Genomic DNA, 19,698 nt, shown 5'->3' with positions numbered 1-19,698 from the left:
TCCACAAGGGCTTTCAAGAATGAAAAAATTGAAAACTCTAATGAGTGAAAAAATGGTTGAGCCATAGTGTGTGCGTCTTCGTAACATCTTGTTATGAATAATTCTAAGTAGCAAAAATTACAATAAATAAATGCAATTTTTCTCTTATACATAGTTATGAATAATGGAGATAATAAAATGTCTGCTTTATTTTCTTTTCAATAGAACATATATAAAATTTTTTCCTAATTTATAATTCAAAAACTATTGGCGACTCGATACTCTCACTGTACAAAGTTTGATCCGAGAATATGTTATTAAAGAGATATCCGCTTGTGTATTTATGTCAAGTATCGAAGGAAAGGAAGAGAGAAAAATGCAACAAAAAATAAATTTCCGTTATCAGCCGTATCAATGGCATGTGAGTTATGTGAGATAAGCGTATGCACCGTCAGATGGCTCAGCCGCGGCTGATCAGCGTGCTGTTGATTGCATGAGTTGGTCCGGCTCATAGTCCGTTCAGTTTGGCATTTTCTACGATTTATTATCATCCGCAAAGGAGAAGGATTTGCACGAATTGGGCGTAACAAGTGCGCGTTCACATGGTCAGCGAATAGAGAAGGAAACGATCTTTTCGTTGCTCTCCCCTCGCCGTCATTATCACTTTGACGAGGCCTCTCCCGATCGGACATAACCGCTGTATCGATCCGACACACCGCCCGCCCGCCTGCTGCTTCATGCAGCTAGCGTACGAGGTAAGAGGTTATGTCGGCTCTGTCATTCGAACAATCAACATTTAAAAGAAATATAATTTTTAATTCTCTTGCTGCCTAAAAATCTTTCTTTACCCTAAGTTAACCTTGAAGAGACACGTTATTACATCATATTTCTAAAACTGACAGTAAATGTTTTGATGTTTCTTTGTTGTAGGGTTATCGGAAAGTAAAAAAAAATTTGACCTTTTCGTGATATCTGCGACGTTTTTTTCAAGTGTGCAGCCGGCGACGAATTACATGTGCAATCTACGACAATCCTGATTCTTACGAAGGCGGGTAAAACGTGACCGAACACAGAAAAAGAAATGGAACACACTTTGACACGTGCGACAACAATTGCACACGAAACGCGCTGTCGCAGCTGCGGTCTTCTGGAGCGACCGAGCTCCGTCGCGCCGTAAGAAGAGATATAATGTCTCATCGAATGTCGTTGTCGCTCGGTTCTAACGCCGTGGGCTTCCTTAGCAGTGCCGACCACGAGGCGGACCACCAATGTCGCGCAGGGGAGCCGCCGCTGTTACCGCCGTCGCCGCCGCTTGCAGGTCAAAAAGACGCAGTCGGGAAAGAATCGGATCTGAGAGCGTATCGGAAGGAACGGAGTGCGCGCCCACCGATGCGCTTTTTGTCCCGTCAAGGGCGGGCGAGGTCGCTAAGAGAGACAGACGAATTCGGAAAAGCGATGGCTGGCACGAGACGACGAGCGGTAGGTGCGCCGACGTCGAAACGGTAGCCGACTTCGAGAAATGGTTGAGAACACGCAGTACAGAGCCGCCGATGCCGTCGAGCATGGACCTGGACACGGCCAAGGTGGTGGAAGGCGTGGACCGTTACTTAGGCGAGGAGATGCTGTCACACGGCTGCTTTCTGGGCAAGGACCCGTACGGTCTGTCCATCGACCTCGATCTGGCCGACGCCAAGAAGCTCAATCTTTCCTCCGGTTACGATCCGATACTACCGGATCTGACGCAGAGCGAGAACCGGCTGCTCGAGCCGCCGTGCGAGAAGGTCGTCGACGAATTCATGCTGCCGGAGTTCCAGTTGGACCATCTGGACCCGCTGGCGGCGCTCTCGCCGGACGACATGATGGTGGCCGGTGAGATTCTGCCGTCCACCAGCGCCCATCATCCGACGTTGAACGTAACGGAGAACCAGGAAGTCGAGCGAATTAGTTTGAAGACGGAAGTCGCGGAGCGGAATGACGAGGCGGATTGTGAAAAATGCACGCAGGTTGTCCTCGACGAGCTGCCGGCGGATTTGGAAGCTGTGGACGAGATCGTGAACGTCAAGTTGGAGGAGGAAGCCGCGGCGCAGGCCGCGGCAAATCCCTCGGAACTTTTCATCGCAACTCTGACGCCAATGGAGGAGGGCTCGTCGAGTTCTATGGTGAATTCCGCGGAAGCGGACGTTCAAGACACCATAATACACCAATTGAAGTCGAAGACCAGGACGAAGCTGGAGCCGCGTATCATTAAGAAGCGTCGACAGAGATTCGAGAAGCTCGACAACCCAATCAACGGCAAGAACTTCGCCGACGTGGCTGCGCAGGATGGCGTGATGGCTGTGGTCGCCATATCGACCGACAAGATCTCCAATACGACGCAAATTGTTATCAACACCGGCACGGAGAAGCAGATCTATCAGGGCAAAACCTCGGAGCTGATCGAGGCGACGGGCAACTTTCCGAAACTGCCCAAGATAGACACCACGTCCGCGGTCTGGAACGGTGCCGTCGAGTATGGTGTCGATAATAATCCGAGTAATCAGTACGAAATTGTTATATCCAACGCGTTGGAGGAACTAGGCATCACCGACGACAGTCTGCAGCCCGTGTGCATCACCGACCACGACAAGGTGTGGCTCTGTCCGCGAGATGGCTGCAACAGGCAGTTTGGCAGACTGTACACTTTGAAGGGTCACCTGTTAGCTCATTTCGGAATTAGGCCATTTAAAGTACGTTGAAAAATAATGACATATTTGTACTATGCAATTTTAATATCATCTTGTTTACGTGTTTAATATCTTTTCACAGTATTTTAAGATTTTTGGTCCGTTTATATTGAATTTTAATATCAAAAATTTTCACAATTTTTTTACACTATATTATCGGATGCGTAGCATACGAACAAACTAATTTATTTCAACTTATACTCAAGAATATTCAAATTTTTTAATATTCGATAGTCATTTAATCTTCTTGGATTTGCAATGTTAATCTCGTGATGCATAAAGATTTGCAAAAATAACAAGTGCAACAAATTTAATAGCAGAAAGATGACTTTGATAAATTTAAATTGAGTATCATCAAAGCATATTTTTAAAAAATTATTTAGAAGAAAAAATAACAGATTTGATATATTAAGAAGATAAAAACAGAAATTAATATTAAATAGATCTTTTGCATGCTATTGCAAACTTTTAAAACTTATTCACGTTTTCCTTTATGACCATCTTCACCGGAAATACTTTTGCAGTGCGATTTCGAAGGCTGCACCTGGGCCTTTTATTCCGAGTTCAAGCTGAAGAGACACAAGGAGACGCATCTAAAGCGCAAGGATTACGTGTGCGAGGTGGAGGGCTGCAATCGCCGCTTCACTACCATTTACAATCTGTGGAGCCACACGAAGCTGCACAGTCGTCCGAACCGAATCGTCTGTCAGGTGCCGGACTGCGGCGAGAAGTTCCAAACGAAGCGAGCGCTGGAGCTGCATATGAAGTCGCACGATCAACGCCACGCGCCCTACGTGTGTCAGCACGAGGGCTGCGGCAAGCGTTACTACAGCAGTAACGCGCTGACGTCGCATCAACGTTCGCACAGCTACAAGGAGGTGGACATCAAGTGCTCGTGGCCGGGATGCGGCAAGGTGTTTGACAAGCCGTGCCGGCTGAAGGCACACACGCGCTCACACACCGGCTGCAAGCCGTACCACTGCACGTTCCAGGACTGCAAGTGGGCCTTCTCGTCGTCCAGCAAGCTCAAGCGCCACCAAAAGAAGCACACGAACGAACGCAAGTTCGTGTGCGACGCGCCGGGCTGCGGCAAGGCATTCATGCGCTCGGAGCATCTGAAGGAGCACCGGCTGACGCACACGGAAGGTCGTTACTTCCAGTGCTTCGTGTGCGAAGCCCGATTCTCCGCCAAGAGCAGCTTATACGTGCACATAAAGAAGCATCAGGCTAAGACCGAGGCGGGCGCGACCGACAGCGCGCCGGAGTGCACTTCCGGCGGTCAGAAGCGCGCGAAAACGAAGGAATCTCAATATTCGCGCGTGAAACCGATCGTCAGGCCGAAACCCAAGTCGACAGAGCTCGTGACGGCCGACGAGATCGCTGCGAAGGGGAACGATGCCGAGGAGCAGGATGTCCACGACGCCGGCGAGCGTTTCGAGAACCTAGATCAACTGAAATGGCTGTACCGTTGTCCGATCGAGGTGTGCGGGCACTTGATCAACGGCGAGGCGAGTCTGCGCGAGCACCTGCTGAAGACCCACGGCATACGATGTGGCGACTCGCTCGAGCCGCAGTTCTCAGACGCCGCCAATAACGTGGACTACATTCTATACACGGTGCGCGATTCGTCGTCGAACTCGCCGACCGAGGAGGAGCAGATGGTGATGGTGACTCCGTGCGACGCCGTCATACTCGGCACGACCTCGCCGTCGTCGAGCATGGACCGTTGCCTGCCGGAGCCGGAACCGCCGCCTTTCAACGCCCTGAAGAACTTGGAGCCGCTCGAAATCGACGCGCGCGCTGACAATCGAATCAAAGAGGCCGTGCTGGCGAAGAAGAATCAGAGATCGGCGAGGACGGATTTAACGTACACGGACTGGTACAGGTTGAAGATAAACGGTGCGCTCGGCATGGACTCGGTAGCGGCGGATACGTCGAACCTCGTACCAGACGTAGACGCGAGCAGTGATCTGAGTGAGGAGGGCGAGGGCGAGGAAGGTCTGTTGCTCACGGAGGAGCTGCCGTCGATGTACTATCAAGACGACGCGGCGGGCACGGAGTATCAGGTATTGTTGTTGGACTCGAGCCCGCTTGAGAGTGCCGGCAACTTACGTGGCCTCGAATAACCGTCGCGGTGGACGCGAGTGACGGACAATTTCTTCGACTGTTGCGACTTTTAAGTGATTTTTCGCGATGAATCGAGTGACTGTAGTGTGATCGTTCGGAACACACATGTGATGATAAATGATAATGTAGCTTAGAAGCGGCACGATCGTTCTGAACATGATAACGCGACGGCGATCCTTGTTACAATTGAAAACGTAGCTCTTAAATATGAAAATACGATCTGTGATCCAGGAGCTGGCCTCAGCCTGATTCATTTGTATTGTGCGGCTCGTAATCGCTTTAAATCGTTATTTTATTAATAAATCGTTAATATTTTTCATAAAAATCATCTATACTTTATTATCCAGCTGTAACACTGATATATCACGTCTACAAGCAATTTTACTATTTATCAACTTTTCCTCGGCACGTTTTAATTTCAATATTTACGTATACACATGCATATACGTCAAAATGCACAAGATCTCTCACACTTGTCAGTCGTGATACAATTTACATCATATCGCATTATACAAGATCCATGCAGTTTAATACCTTTCTTTGCGATAACGCAGAGGAATAAATCATATCGCTCGGCAATACACAATTATTTATCTATCACTACTTATTATAGTAAAAAAGACAATGGAATGTACAAAAGGTTAGACGCGTTAAAAGACGTCCATCTTTTTACGCTTTGCTCGCGCATTTATCTACATATATTAGCGATGAGCTAAATAGTTATTTTTCTATAACGGTTACAACGGTTATCGTTGCCCAGAAATAACTCATCATTTAAACAGTTATTTTATAACAGTTATTTGATACGATCTATCAAGATAAATTTGCAGAATAATATAATGCATATGCATAGAGAAACTACTTATCATATTTAATATAAAAGACGTTACATTATCATATTCTATATATTAAAAGCATAATTAGCTGGTTTCTTTATGATGCATATATAAATTATAGATTGAAGCGTATTGGAGCATGCGACGCGAACAAACCTTTTATCTGTCATAAATTTGTTGAATGTGCCGATTAATTATTGGATAGGGAATTCCTAGAAAAATTTTTTTAGATTACATTCCGAAACGACGAATAGAATACGTACAGAGTTATAAAATAACTGGTATTAGAGAAAATTGATAATCAGTTACAACAGTGAGCTTTCGATAACAGTTACAAAATAACAGAGATGAAAATACCGCTCATCACTAATATACATGTGTTGCGTCAAAGAAAGTTGGAAGATGTTTTTAATTACTTCTATCAATTGATTTCGATAATTTTACAGGGCGTCTATAAATTAAAAAAAGATTAGACTAGGTAGGAACTCTCGCACGGTGAAACGCGTAAACGGATGTTGAGCTCTTAAACACATTTTGGTCTTCAAAATCGCGATGTTAACGTTAAATGTTATAAATCTTCACTTTTACAAATCGGGAATAACTTTACAATCGGAACATTCTCGTCGATATCGTTAATGATAATTATCGTTCTCTTTCACTAGACATTGCCGAAGACGGAATCCGCCGAATCACGCAAAAAATCTGCCTGATCGTATTACACATCACCCTGTTAACGTCCTATTAATACTTCACCGTTTCTGTGAGCACGCAAGCTAAGTGAGCACAATGGTCACTCGCAGGGGGGGGGGAGGGGGGGAGAACTCTATTCAGAGGCATAGCTGTCAACAAGGCACGTTTCACCCTTCCTTGCCGAATACTAAGCTGCCTTAATGGTCTGCGCTCAAATTAAGAAAAAAAAACACCATTCGAACGGAGACGATTGTCTAAATCTGTTCAAACATTCTGTCAACTAAGCCAAAAGCGAATTAAACCATTTCCGCTTGCTTTTCTGGAAGTGGTTTGTCGTCCGTCTCGTTTGTCCGTTTTCGTTTTTTGAATCTCTCGTCGATCCTGCGGTAGATCCGATCCCTGGCGTACGCCAGCGTGCACGTGACGCAGTGGAGCAGCGTGACAAAAGTGAAACCGCCGACGCAGACGAGCGACGTTCGCTTGGGCTGCTTCCAGTCGAGTACCGCGTAAATGTAGTGGTTACCGTGCTTGTCGAGGCCGCCGGCGCTGTAGTAGATCACAGAGAAGATCACGTAGCACATGACGATCGACAGGCACCACCAGAAATTTCGCAGGCGAAACGGTATGCTGGTGACGAACAGGTCGATCAACATCAGTACGCTGTTGCACACGTGCATCATGATGTTGAGCGGGTCGAGAGCGTGGATCTTCGGATCGTACACGGTGACCCAGTAGCATACCGTCACGCCGATCGCCATGTTCGTGGTGACGACGTACAGGAACCAGTACAGCCGCTCGGTGAACTCGAGCCTGAGCAGGCAGGCATCGAAGCTCGTCACTTTCTGCAGGTACCAGCGCTTGAGCACGAGGTAAAGGCCGATCGACGCCTGCGTGAAGCCTAGCACCACGTCCCAATTCGTCAGGTAAATCAGCCACTTCTCGTACTGCTTCAGCGGATTGTAGCTGCCGAACTCGCCCACGGAGCAAACGAAGAAGCCGGCCCACACGTAAAAGATGATCCATCGATAGGTCACGTACCAGCTGGCTACGTGCGACTGGCACTTCGGTTCCGTCATCAGACGGGCCTGCGGCGGCTGTTGCTTGCCCGCCTGACGCCATCGGCGCCCGATCTCCTGGCACCAGAACTTGCTCACCATCGCGCGATGACCTGAAAGGATTGAAAATAAGTATATTTCTCGAAGAAAAAATTTCCAGCGTATATATTTTAATTAACGCGCTTTTTAGATATCTCGAATCACGAATTTAGAAAGAAAGATCAAACTCTTGGTTTTAGAAATTGAACTTACTTTCCGAAAAAAAAAAAAATTTAAACAAAAACTAAAAAAATATTTGAGTGCAGAAGCACTCTGTTCTTCTTTCAGTTCTTTCAGTTTTCGATTTCTCTGTCAGGTTGAAAGATAGTATTCTCGCTTTTTGCGAGAAGAAAATCTCGAGAGCAAGATTGAAAAATAACAGAGAACCGCACGGTTGTACCGACTCGCGACAAGTGATGAGGAGGCGGGCGATCGTACCTGGAAACGTAAACAACAATAGCAACGTACCAATCACGCTATCCGGAGAGGAATGTAACCTGACCATTAATGTCTTAATAAATATTATTACATAATAAAAGCATAGCCGCGCATTACTTCGTTTCGTTCGGATGAGCGAGCGCGCCTGCGATGGAATTTCCGCTATAATCGAACAAAAAAGTTTTTTCTTAAATTTATCGAATTTTGTAAAGAATGTATTAAGTAATTTTTTTTAATACATTGCTGAATATTTGTGTGATATTCTATCAAATTTTATGCATTCAAAAATTAAATTTTTTACAAAGTTTTTCATACAAAAAAATCTTAAAATTTACATGCATTACAGACTCCGACACGGAAAAATCTAATTAGGCATCTAACAAGGATCATAAAATATTGATTAAATTACTAATTAAAACATCGATCTCCGTTTTTCACAAAAGTTCCTTTCACACTCGTATACTTTTGAATTAAATCCATTATTACAGCGAATCCTTCAAATATTCGATATAACAAAACTCACATTTCAAGATAAATCTCGATTTCGTAAAATACTGAAATTTTTTTAATCAGTATAATCGCGCAACTTACATAACGCGCACTGAAGGAGAAACAGCAGCAACCGTTTCAAGGACGGCAGTCCTGTGAATGAGAATACCATCTTCGAGAGAAAAAGAATTGCGGAAGAGACGACTGACAAGTGTATGCTTGAGGTTATCTAACCTAACCTAAGCTCCCAATCAGCTGTAGTGTCCAATATGCAACATCGCTCGATGAGGTGCGGCACACGAGCGCGCCAAGGCAAACGCCGTTTTAAATATCGAATTACAAGGCGCGACAGTATTAGAAATGTAATATATTATTATTCATAATTTTATATAATGGATAAAAATGTTAATTTAGATTGAGCAGTGCGGACAGTTTGAAACTTATAATCAAATGTCAAATAGTTCACTTTGAAATTATATTTGAAACATAATTTAATAATATATATCTAATACATATTTATCTTATTTGCGTTAATGTGAATTTATTTGCAGATATCTACTCAGTGTCATAAATACGTTTTACATATGTTTTTGCTATATTTCCGCTTCATTTCCATTAATGAATCCATTAAAATAAATCTATATATTCCACTTTTTCTCTTAAATATTTTATAATGGATTTTACGAATTGTCCCCAATTATTAAAATTTTATTCAATTTTATATATTAAAACATTTTTTATTTTGTATGTATATTTCATTTCTTCAAATGTTTTTTTCTTATATGAAATTATAGAAAGATTTCTTGAAAGGTATTTTGAACTTTTCCATAAATTATCGTCTAAAATAAACTTTAGTAATTAGTTTTATTTCCCTTTTTAAATGCTTGTTTAAAATGTTAATCAGTTCTACATAACGAGACAGTAATAATGTTAAAATTTGAGAATAAAAATACAATCAGATATCTCTATTTTTAAATTAATGCTTCTAATATTAAGGTGATTCAAACGTTAATTAATTATCTTAAGAAATAATTCAAATTTATATCATTTGTACTTAGAGACTTCGTAAATATAATTTTACAATTTCAACGATATTGACTTATTAATTACTGAGATACTTGACTTTAAAGTAAGAATCTTTTACGCAGAGTCTTGTAGCAAGAGTCGATGTTACATTTAATTATGTACTGCAATAAAAAAACTATTCCTACAATTACAAATTATTATTAATGCTGATATAGAGCCAAGAGCAGAGCCTTTGTGCTCGAACCTTAGGTTTACGTTTGCTTTTAAGTTTAATACATTATTGTAAACATAAGGTTCGAGCAAAAAGGCCCTGTTCTTGGCTCTATATCAGCATTAATAATAATTTGCAATTTTTGTATCGATCTAAAGATCCAGTTATTGAATATTATTATTATAATTTTTTATTCCTACGATTTTGATAAAAAAAACTGGTTAATAGTAAATAAATTCATAATAAAGTTTTTTAGAAATGAATTCATAATGAAGTTTTTTAGAAATGAATTCATAATAAAGTTTTTTAGAAAAAAAATTATTATTTACTTGTTAATCATTGAAATTTGGAATCCGAAGATTTTTATTACATCACTTAGTGACGAAGCGCTGGTATAATAATATGATAATGCATCGTTGTGACGAGGTTAATGCAAATACACGCTTTTTTAAACCATTTTCCGTTACGAATTACTCTTAGCCAATACTGTCACGCTCGAACTACCTTAACTGTTTTCCTAAGCTTCACTGATAAAACGTTAATCTTCTGCAGTTTCCAGTGATTGCGTAACGATTGCAACATACATAGAGCAAAATAATAATTACAAACATGATCAGAACCACATTATCCTTTTGCATATATTTTGCCATTAGAATAACAGTAGAAACCATGAAAATAATCATTGTTTCACTCTGAAAATTTAAAACTAGAGACATTCAACGGTATCAAATAATAGTTTCTAGCTGTCGAGTGAAAGAAGCTTGGAAAAAAACTTAAAATAATAATAAAACAAAATAGCAAGAAGTTTAGTTTTATAAGTGACGTTTCAATTAAATTCAGAATCCAGCAATAAAAATAAATAATCACAGACAAGCGATACGAAATATTCTACGATTACGCGAAGTTTCGGAAATAGACTCGCCTATCTTATCGAGGCTCAATGCACGGTCACGTATTCCGATGTTCGGATCGTGCCGAGAGTGGTGGATCTCGGCCTCCACCAGACACCGTCGCATCGCAGATAGCAGGCACTTTGAACTAATTAACCTCGCTAGTAGGCGCGATGCTGAGGTTCACACGATGCGACAAGAGAGATCGGCTGCAATTCGTATTTAGAGGCGGCGGCGAGGCGGGAGGTCGCCCCAGCGCGGTCAATCAGCCAATATTAATTCGCCGTTAATTTATCACAATCTTGGCCTATTACTACCGGTGCGCCAGATGCGCTAAAGCGAGCAGGTAGCCGGTTTTACAATTCTTAGGATTAATTTTTTTTAATTTTCGATATAAATTTTAGAAATTAATAAATAAAAATAAAATTTGGGAAATAGAAAAAAATATGGAGATTGAAAATACGCAAACTGAATGCAAACTGGATTTCTCATCATTTTTTCCTAATTTAACTATTTTTTTATTTAATTAATTTCTCTCTATTTTGAGATATTGTGGAACAATTCCGTGAATTCTTTACAATAATTCTATGTTATTTCCAAATTTTGCAAAATTAAGAAATCAATATTAAAGCACTTATATTCTTCATGTGTTATAACTACAATACAAGCAAAAAAATAGCAGCTAGAAAATTCTACTATAAAATAAATTCAATTTTTAGTGTAAAAAATTAAATTAATCGATTTGATAAAATTAAATTAAATCAACTTTTTTTAAGCTGTTTTTCTCAATTTTCAAAATGCAGTAACATGTTTAATTCGATTTCAAAAAATGTAAAAAAATGCAAGAAAAATCTTATCATATGTTATAATTTCTCTAATGATTTTTACATAAAGTTTTCGATGATACGAGAGATAAAATATATTTATTAAGATATCGTTGAATTGTTTGTTGAATTGATATTGAACGCAATAACTTTTGTTAATACTTTTGTTACTAACTTACCGGCATAATATAATATTCCATGTTTTCAACACAAAAAATTAGAAAAAAAAATAAATGGAAAAAAAATTATACGATTCTTAAAGTCGAAGAATAAGATTGAAAATTTCACAAAGTAAATTATCCTTAAATGTTTTTAATCATTACTTTTTAATAAATAACATAAAGGAAATTAAAAGACCAACAAGAGTTCTTGATTTCGAAGAAATAAAGAAATTGACTAAAAATTTAAATATTTGTTATAAAATTTTGCCAATAATCACAAAAAAAAGCATATGTAATCGAAAGCGAATGTGTAAATAAAAGAGAAATTTTGTATCAATGACCTAGATTGTTCAACAAACAAGATTTACGATCAAGTTTACCTTGTCAATTTGCATTTCCTTTTCGTCACTTCAAAAGTTCTCCGAACTACGTGTTCTCACGATTGGGACCGTCAGAAGTGTCACATTTCATAAAATTCACAATTTTTCTGTTCGTAAATCTGGAAATTCTCTTGATGTAGAATTCACCGAATATAATGTGCGCAACAAAAGTTGTTGACAGCAATTTAAAATTATCGCACCGACTGTCTTATATGCAGCCCCGCGATTCCGACGTTCCCGTAATTTTTTCAATATTTTGATAAGCCGCGTAATGCCTTTCTTCCTGTTAACGACATGTCGCAACGCGATCAACGTTGAAGATGGACTAAGCATTGAAATGAAGTTCCCGCTCACGCGGGAAACTACGCGAGACACGTCAGAAATTGACGTCAGAGTAATCGCCGGTATTTTTGCAAAGTGTACAGAATGTGTGACGTTGCTAGTAAGCAAGTTGACGTAAGCGTGTCGATCTATATAAAGAGGGAAAAAAAGAAAACGATGTATATATGTATATATATATATATATATATATATATATATATATATATACATATATATATATATATAAACGATATATACATATATATGAAGATTACGCAGAATATATCCGACAGCTATTAAAACATTCCTCGTAACTTCTCAATCGACAGCTCATCTGTAATCACGTAATTCTCTACATTCACCTGTGTATACACGTTACTACATCGGTATAATATCAAAGCATGTTTTCGATGATACAGTTGATAAAAATATTGATAAAAATTCAGGTAATAAAGTTGTGACTGTTCGTTCTTCGCAATGGAAAACTGGCTTTCATTAAGAAATAAATCCTCCAAAATTGTCGAGTTTTAGTTCATCAAACGGTTATAAGAGTATGTGTCATACAGAAAAATGTAAATTTATAAATATAACAGTATAAAAACTGTTTTGGTGATAACGGTTTTGTCAAAAGTCTGGAAAGATGTTAAATAAAATCGTGTATTCGTCCAATCAATGCGTTTTCTTACTGTGTTTATCTTAGGAGACCTTCGTTACTTATCAAAATCGATTAAAAAATATTTCAAGAGCAGTTATAAATACGGGGATCCCATATCATATATGAAAATATGAATTTATAAAAAGAAGGATACCAAGAATTGTTTGATGATAAGTATTTTCTCAAAAATATCTCTACAAAAAATATTTCTCTACAAACATTTAAAATAAAATGTTTTTTTAGCATTATAGCATAAGCATCATGAAACATGCTTAACAGAATACTTTCACAGAATATTCTCTTGTGTGCAAATCCAAGTTTATATTGACTAATAAAAAAAAATCAATGTTAACCCTTAGTCCCGACTCATGGGTCGTTTTCGACCCAAGCGAAATTTCAAAGTGCTGTAAGGTACCTCCATTTCTTAATAACAAACTATATAAAAAAATAATTTTTATCGAAATATTATAATTGGGACTTCAAGTTGAAGGTTGAAAGAAGCTCCATGAATTTTTTCAGATTTTTTAAAGCGTTTTTACTGATCCAAATAACGCAAAGACGCAAACGACCCATGAATCGGGATTAAAGATGCCGAAAAGAACCGTCGGGACTAAAAGTTAATTATCACACAATAAGACAATAAATATTCACGCAATGTAACACTGTTACAGTTGGAAATGTCTCGTGAGATATTTCCAACTATAGCATTGTTACATTGCGTAAATATTTATTGTCTCTCTCTTATTGTGTGATAATTAACATTGATTTTTTTTATTAGTCAATATAAACTTGAAATTGCACACAAGAGAATATTCTGAAAGATTCTGTTAAGCATGTTTCATAATGCTTATGCTGTAATGCTAAAAAAACATTTTATTTTAAATGTTTGTAGAGAAATATTTTTTGTAGAGATATTTTTGAGAAAATACTTATCATCAAACAATTCTTGGTATCCTTCTTTTTATAAATTCATATTTTCATATATGATATGGGATCCCTGTATTTATAACTGCTTTTGAAATATTTTTTAATTGATTTTGATGTCTCGTGAGATATTTCCAACTATAGCATTGTCTCTCACGAGACATTTCTAACTATAGGAATTTGGCGAGATCGACAATTTAAGCTACTTGATGAACTATTCTCTCTTTAGATTTTATTAAGTGCATGAGTGTGGTATTATGACAGTCAGCAATCACACGAGAGTTGATGTCTCAATGTCGCTTTAAGACAGTTCTATTATTATACTGTATCATGTTCCAACATACAATCAACAGCAAAATTAAAGGATCACTAATTTCCCCTGAAAATTGTTGATTTTTTAACTGTTATAACTTTGCGAAAAAAAAAAAAATCGTACAATAACTTTCCTAGATCCATCTTAAAGGATAGAGCCTCTAATTTCACTTCCATGAGTTGATATTCCTCGAAGATGCTTTTGCACTAGGAAGTGAAGTGGATAATTCAAACAGGATTGAATGTTTAAAAATTTTGCAAATTTAAACGATTCTGCGGAAAAAATTTTTCTTTTGACTGAATATACATGAATTACATATTGAAATTGAATGAAGGCAGCGAAGGGATAATACACACACACATACACAATATAAATCCGACCGCGCAACTTCTTAGTGTTTTTTGGATTATGCTGATGCCGACGGTATATTTGATATTTTGAGAAAAATTGTCTAAAATGCATGCTCTCACAAAACATACTATAAAACGGTGAAAAAAAACCGCAGATTAATTTTTAATAGCTCGTTTTAACGAGCAGGCTTCAAATTTATACACATTTCAGTCACGAAAAAAATGTTTGCCGTAGTCGTTTAAATTTGCAAAATTTTTGAGTTTTAAATCTTGTTTGAATGTTTTACCTTGCCTCTTAGTGCAAAAGTAGCCTCGTCGAGGAAAATTAACTCATGAAAGTGAAAGTAGAGGCTTTGCTCTTTAAAATAAACTTGGGAAAATTGTTGTACGATTTTTTTTCTTAAAGTTATAATAATTTAAAAATCAACAATTTTTCAATGGAAATTTAGTGATCTTCAATTAAGCAATGTAAATTGAGATTTATTTGTGGTCCTTAAATCGTGCAAATAAATTAATCTCAGCGTTAAGTTTGTTTACACTTTTGCTGAAATCTAAAAAATATGCCAGATACAGATCTAAAAATAAATTTTGTTAGCAATCAAAATTTATCAATAGAGCACTCGATATTTTTCATATCGCAGTAAAAAGTTTTTGACAATTTTAATATGTTCTATGAAAATCTTCAAAATATAATTCTTCTTTAAGTTCTGAAATCTTTTTTTAATACCCTATGTATGAATTATGAAAAAAAGATAATAAGATCAGCCACTAATCATGCTTTCAATGATTTAAAAATAAATCATTAATGAAAAAGTATAATAATTCGAATTATGATCGCTGTGACTGATGAATAGTTATTAAATATTAAAGAAATATTACAATGATTCAATTCTTTAGAAATGACGTATCGACATTATCAAACATCATAAAACAAAACAGTTTGAATTATTTGAATAGCAATAACGAAAAAATCTACATATATCATTATAGTTATGTTTAGCGTGTTCAGCGGATGTCGATTAACATGACGATTTAAAATTCCAGCGAGAATTTAAATAAAAATTAAAGACCTTGAACAGCAATGCGATGATTCTAGAAATCAAAATCTTATAGAGAATTTTGCCCGGTTTATCGATCGACAATGTGGTTGGCCAAAGACTGACCAGTCGCCTAATTATACACCTACACACTGTACGTACGCAAATGCACATCAACGCTCTTACCAACACGTTTACACGTTTACACAATATGCACTGTCGACCGGCTATCGTCGGTTTTCTCCGTTATCTAACGGTTGAGATATGTCAAATCTGTTCACCGCGTGCTTGTTCGCAGAATTGTCGTGCTCCACGTGTTTCCATACTAGCAATCGATATATAGAGTGCATCGCAAAAAACCCTAGCTATTCGATTGTTTTCGATATTGCATCCTCGAAAACTATTGATCGTCTCAAACCATCTCGATATTTTCGATTATTTCAAGATCTCGCAAAAATTTTATGTGCTCCCGTGGAGATTCGAATCCATTACACGTAAAAAAGTTTTAGTACGTAATCGTAAGATGTAAGCAAATCGACCAATCACATTGAGCGGTAATGAGAGTGACTCGTGTGGTCGATTTGCTTACGTCTTACAATTATGACTAAGACTTTTTTACGTGTAATGGCCTTAATACGAGTCACTCTCATTACTGCTCAGTGTGACCGGTCAATTTGCTTACGTCTTACGATTACGACTAAAACTTTTTTACGTGTGATGGCCTTCAGAGATCTCGCAGAGATTTCAGAGAATCCACTAAGAATTCACAGAGAATCCACTCTGAGAACATGTAAAGGAAAACGCGGAGAAACACATACCGCACAGCGCGTGTAACGTCGGCGACTTGTTCGCGGTGACGCGTTCGGTGCGCTCGTTTTTTTCCAGCATGCCACGAATCTCCACTTCTTCACACTCAATAAGCATCTTGCCTTTTTGTGCTTCGCGATGACAGCTTCTTCTATGTCTCGACGTACGCCTCTGACTACTCGAATAACACGAACCCGCGTGCTCGCGATCAATATCAATCCCTCAGTGTAAACCGGCGCGGGTTTTCTTCCCCAGACTTATGCTGAATTTATTCCCCACCGGGGATCAACGGAATCCCCACCTTGGCCAACGTAACCACACGCGTGAAATAATCCGCGTTGACGAACTCTTAAAGAGAAATGATTTTTAATATAGTTTGTATGTATAAAAGCTGCTTTATGTTACAAATCGCTAAAGTTATTTTAAAAATAATAATTTTATTTTAAAAATTAATTATTTATAGTATCAGAGAAATGAATAAAATTATTATATTTATTATGATAACAATAAATCCAAGATATTGGAGAAGAGCCGTGCTACGTTCGTCTTGAAGTCGAATATCGTATTTTGTTCGATTGTACTCAATTAACATAATGTAAACATTTTGGTTCTTTATTTACTCATTTTCAGTACATTCAGTACATAGTCTACAAAATTCCGATATTGTCAATATTGTACAATATTGTCCAAAATAAGAGATAAATTCCATAACATCTTATATAATAATAGGTCTTATTCTTCTAACTGTGATGTTAGAATTTATCTCACTCGTATTTTTTACAATATTACACGGAAAAAAAAGTAGTGTCAAATAAAAGTTTATATACTCAAATTAACGCGTTCATTGTTTCGTATGTACGCAACAATTTATAATCTTCCGATAAGAATTTAATAATCTTAAATTTTAACAATACTATAGTCTTATATATATATATATATATATATATATATATATATATATATATATATATATTTCCATTTTATAATGATCACTTGAAGAATACAATATAATTATTTTGACAATAAAATATCTTCCTTTTGTTTGAAAAATATGTTATTTTCTATCCAACATTTTTTCTTTTCCACTGAAGAAAATTATTCTTAAATAATAAGAATATTATTCTTAAATAATAAGAATATTATTCTTAAATAATAAAAATATTTTTTTCTTGGTTGAACTATATAAAATGACTTCATTCAAGTCAGTTTTCTTCGTTTAAAGCAATATAATCTCATTTCAAGATTTTCATGTTAAAAATAAAGATATTTTTAAAATAACAATATCTTTTTTGTCCGTGTATTAATCGAAATTATGGACTATGTACTGAAGGTGATTTAAGGAATCGAAACATAATTTATACTATATTAATTGATTAAAATTGATTCGAAATACGTATCCGTAATATTTCAAACACAAACATGATGCATGACTTTTTCCTCATACCTTGAACTTATTGCTTTAATTATTTAGAGTTTTAATTATTTAGCCTTTCATTTATTATGGCAACTACACATCTATACATATATATTTAACAAAAGTTCCTGTAAATATTTGTACCTGCGAGAATGCAATATTTATTCAATATTTTGTACAATTATATATATATATATATATATATATATATATAATTGTATAATATAACTTTTAAGTATGTATATATATATATTCTCTCGAAGAAATAGCTTTCTCATGCTGAAAACACGTGCATTCTGCGTCATATTTATGTCGCGTCACATATTGTCGACAATTTCCTAACTGTATACATCATTTTCTCTCACTTATATTACAACGTAAACTCAAATGGATTTACATTACGAGCATTGCAAATTTAACTGTCCTCAATAAAATTATTTTCGCAGAACTTTCTTTCGCTCAATTAAATAGCTTGATATATCTTTCTTAAATATCATATTATTATAAATATTTAGGAAAAAACGCGCTTCTTTAATTATAAGAAATCAGCACGTAATTTCTCACATTACAACTTCCGTCCAAATAGAATTTCTTTTTCTTAATTTATATAAGAAAGTGTATTTTCTGCTAATAACTTTTGCAGATCGAAATCGTACATACCAGTACGTAACAGCGGCCGACGTTGCGCGGATTTTGGACTTCGATTTACAACCATGTCTTCAGCAACTTTTCACGACTCTGCGGGGTGACGTTCTTCCTTTCGGCCGTCGTAGGCTGTCGTAGGTCGAGAAATACGTCGCTCGCTTGCCTCGAATCCATGTCGCTGATTTCCTAATATATATTTTAATATGCAGATTAGTAGCTGTGTACGATCTACCAGTTACGGTCAAATACACCACGTTCCTCGCGCACACGCGATATTCGAGAAAATACATATACCGATCGGAACCCTTCTTCAGGTAAAATTCATAGTTCCTTCCTACTTTTAAACAACGTCTTTTAATAGCAATTAATATTTATCATTCGAGTATGTGACTTTGCAATTGTGAAGGCCATCACACACAAAATGACATAACTGCATATGCATAGCATAAGACCGTCTCGACCAATAAGCATGTTATGTAAATCAATATGGCGCCTTTATGCTAAATGTTCATTGATCGAGATGGTCTTATGTTATGCATATGCAGTTATGTCATTTTGTGTGTAATGGCCTTTAGACTTTCAATTTAATATCTGTGTTTTGCAAACAATAATGTTGCAAATTGTCTTTTTAGATACAAATATTTTGGTAATATTGTGTCATGCATATTCATCGCAACTTGCTAATCAGCAGCAGTGTTTAAAATTGACAAATTGAGGGTTTATCTGATACAAACATATCTTATTTATATCAGAACAAAAATGAATATATTTTATCTATTCTTTCAATTTCTATAGAATTTTATATAAATTTTTTAATTTTTGCAATTAAGAATACGATGAAAATCGTGGTACAAGTGGAAATGAGAACAGATGATTTCTCAAACAAAAATAAATCGAAAATGTAAAATATTAATTTTTTTCATACGAATCTTCATTGTCGAAAAAATTGGCTTTAAAAACTAGAAAAATAAACACCTTTTTAAGCTTGGACGATCACTTTATATTACATGTTGTCGAATTTGCTTTGACGATGGCTATTACAATCAATATATAAAAAAGTACAACATTCTCCATTTAAAAAAAAAAATTTATAATAAAAAAAGATGGAAAAAAATTCACAATTTTTGCTTGTACTACATTTTTACATCATGTGTAAAAAGTTTGAAATTTTAGCTTTGTATTTTGCATTATTTTTTATTATACAGTTTTGTATTATATTTTACATCCTTTTTCACAGAAAAATTAAACACGCCAAATTTCTGCACTAAAAAGTTGACATAACAAACTTTTTTTTTCAAAAGTTGCAGTTAAAACAGCAGAAATGTAGATATTTGCGTATTTACTACCTTATCGCGGAAGAGAGT

The 19,698-nt window shown here is 36.8% G+C and overlaps 2 protein-coding genes across 8 annotated transcripts in view; one reads left to right on the top strand and one right to left on the bottom strand.

Annotated features, from left to right (window-relative positions):
- Nucleotides 1–121: 121 nt before the first annotated feature.
- LOC105674447 (uncharacterized) lies at nt 122–5,154 on the top strand. The gene is made up of 3 exons (XM_012370748.2): nt 122–734; nt 910–2,705; nt 3,227–5,154. Exons 2-3 carry the CDS (start codon nt 1,248–1,250, stop codon nt 4,826–4,828), a joined length of 3,060 nt encoding a protein of 1,019 aa, XP_012226171.1. The 5' UTR covers nt 122–734; nt 910–1,247; the 3' UTR covers nt 4,829–5,154.
- The window catches only part of LOC105674451 (protein rolling stone-like), a 16,652-nt gene continuing 2,093 nt past the window's right edge, over nt 5,140–19,698 (bottom strand). The window contains exons 2-3 of one of the 7 annotated variants that reach the window (XM_012370756.2): nt 18,350–18,520; nt 5,140–7,523 (exon numbers count right to left, since the gene is read on the bottom strand). In XM_012370756.2, the coding sequence (XP_012226179.2) occupies nt 6,652–7,523; nt 18,350–18,404 (927 nt within the window). In that variant the 5' untranslated portion in view covers nt 18,405–18,520 and the 3' untranslated portion in view covers nt 5,140–6,651. Of the gene's footprint in view, nt 7,524–7,662; nt 8,125–8,478; nt 9,039–11,868; nt 12,214–15,654; nt 15,673–16,286; nt 16,517–18,349; nt 18,521–19,698 lie in introns of those variants that run through there. The other 6 variants (XM_067348351.1, XM_012370755.2, XM_067348352.1 and 3 more) reach the window with 6 other exon arrangements.

This window comes from Linepithema humile, chromosome 1 (genome assembly GCF_040581485.1).
Source record: "Linepithema humile isolate Giens D197 chromosome 1, Lhum_UNIL_v1.0, whole genome shotgun sequence".
Taxonomy (NCBI): Eukaryota; Metazoa; Arthropoda; class Insecta; order Hymenoptera; family Formicidae; genus Linepithema; species Linepithema humile.
This window is presented reverse-complemented; position numbering and strand designations above follow the sequence as displayed.